This window comes from Etheostoma cragini, chromosome 8, assembly GCF_013103735.1.
Source record: "Etheostoma cragini isolate CJK2018 chromosome 8, CSU_Ecrag_1.0, whole genome shotgun sequence".
Classification (NCBI taxonomy): domain Eukaryota; kingdom Metazoa; phylum Chordata; class Actinopteri; order Perciformes; family Percidae; genus Etheostoma; species Etheostoma cragini.
Window position 1 is genome coordinate 104,495 of NC_048414.1, and position 1,030 is coordinate 105,524.

General features: G+C 57.2%; 1 protein-coding gene across 1 annotated transcript in view; it reads left to right on the top strand.

Annotated features, from left to right (window-relative positions):
• Positions 1-53: 53 nt before the first annotated feature.
• The window catches only part of LOC117948945 (nuclear pore complex protein Nup160-like), a gene marked incomplete at its 5' end in the record, with an annotated part of 19,727 nt that continues 18,750 nt past the window's right edge, over positions 54-1,030 (top strand). Inside the window, 2 exons of the mRNA XM_034878915.1 lie at positions 54-269; positions 553-763. Coding sequence (XP_034734806.1) covers positions 54-269; positions 553-763 — 427 coding nt within the window. The remainder of the gene's footprint in view (positions 270-552; positions 764-1,030) is intronic.

Here is a 1,030-nt window from a genome sequence, read left to right on the forward strand (position 1 = left end):
CTCCCTCCCTGTCTGCCTCCCTCCCTGTCTGCCTCCCTCCCTCCCTGTCTGTCTGCAGGTCTACATCGGGGGACTCTGTGCAGCTGGTGGAGCAGTCCCTAGACACCAACCTGCTAAACAATGCTGTGCGACTGCGACTGACTCACTGCAGCGTCCTTCCTGGGGGGATCCACGTCCAGGAGACTCTTAACAACGTGGTCATCCTCATATCGACCAATCAGAGCGTCCACAGGCTGCTGCTGCCCCACCCCTCCCGCATGTACCGCAGCGTGAGTACAGGGCACTGCAAACTCCATCTGGGTCGGAGATCAACATCTAAGTGGGGGGGGGGGGAGTTCGGTTGCCAGTAGGGAGTTCGGTTGGGAATCAGAGGGTCGCTGGTTCAATTCCCCATACGGACCAAAGTATAGTGGTGGACTGGTAGCCCCCCCCCACTCTGACGTCTCTGCATGTGTGTGTGTGTGTGTGAGAGAGAATAACAGTAAAAACATTGTATTTTCCTTGTGGTATAAATAACGTATAGATAATAATAATCTGTCTTTCCTGTTCCAGGATCTGGTGACAGAGCTGCACATGCAGTCCATCTTTACCGACGTGGTGAAGATGAGTCTGCAGGACGTCGCCCACAGCGCCATCATCCCCGGCGCTCTGAGCCCCAGCACCGGCACCGCCTGGCTCAGTCAGTCTGGGGAGGCCCACTATGCCCTGGCTGCACCGGCCGGGGGCATCGTGGTGGTCACTCTGCCGCCGCTCGGCACGCCAGGTACGCACCGGCTAAAGTCTGAATCTCTGTCACGGCACGCAAGGTCCGCACCGGCTAAAGTCTGAATCTCTGTCACGGCACGCAAGGTACGCACCGGCTAATGTCTGAATCTCTGCTACGGCACGCAAGGTACGCACCGGCTAAAGTCTGAATCTTTGCTACGGCACGCAAGGTACGCACCGGCTAAACTCTAAATTTCTGCTACGGCACGCCAGGTACACACCGGCTAAAGTCTGAATCTCTGTCACGGCAGGCAAGGTACGCACA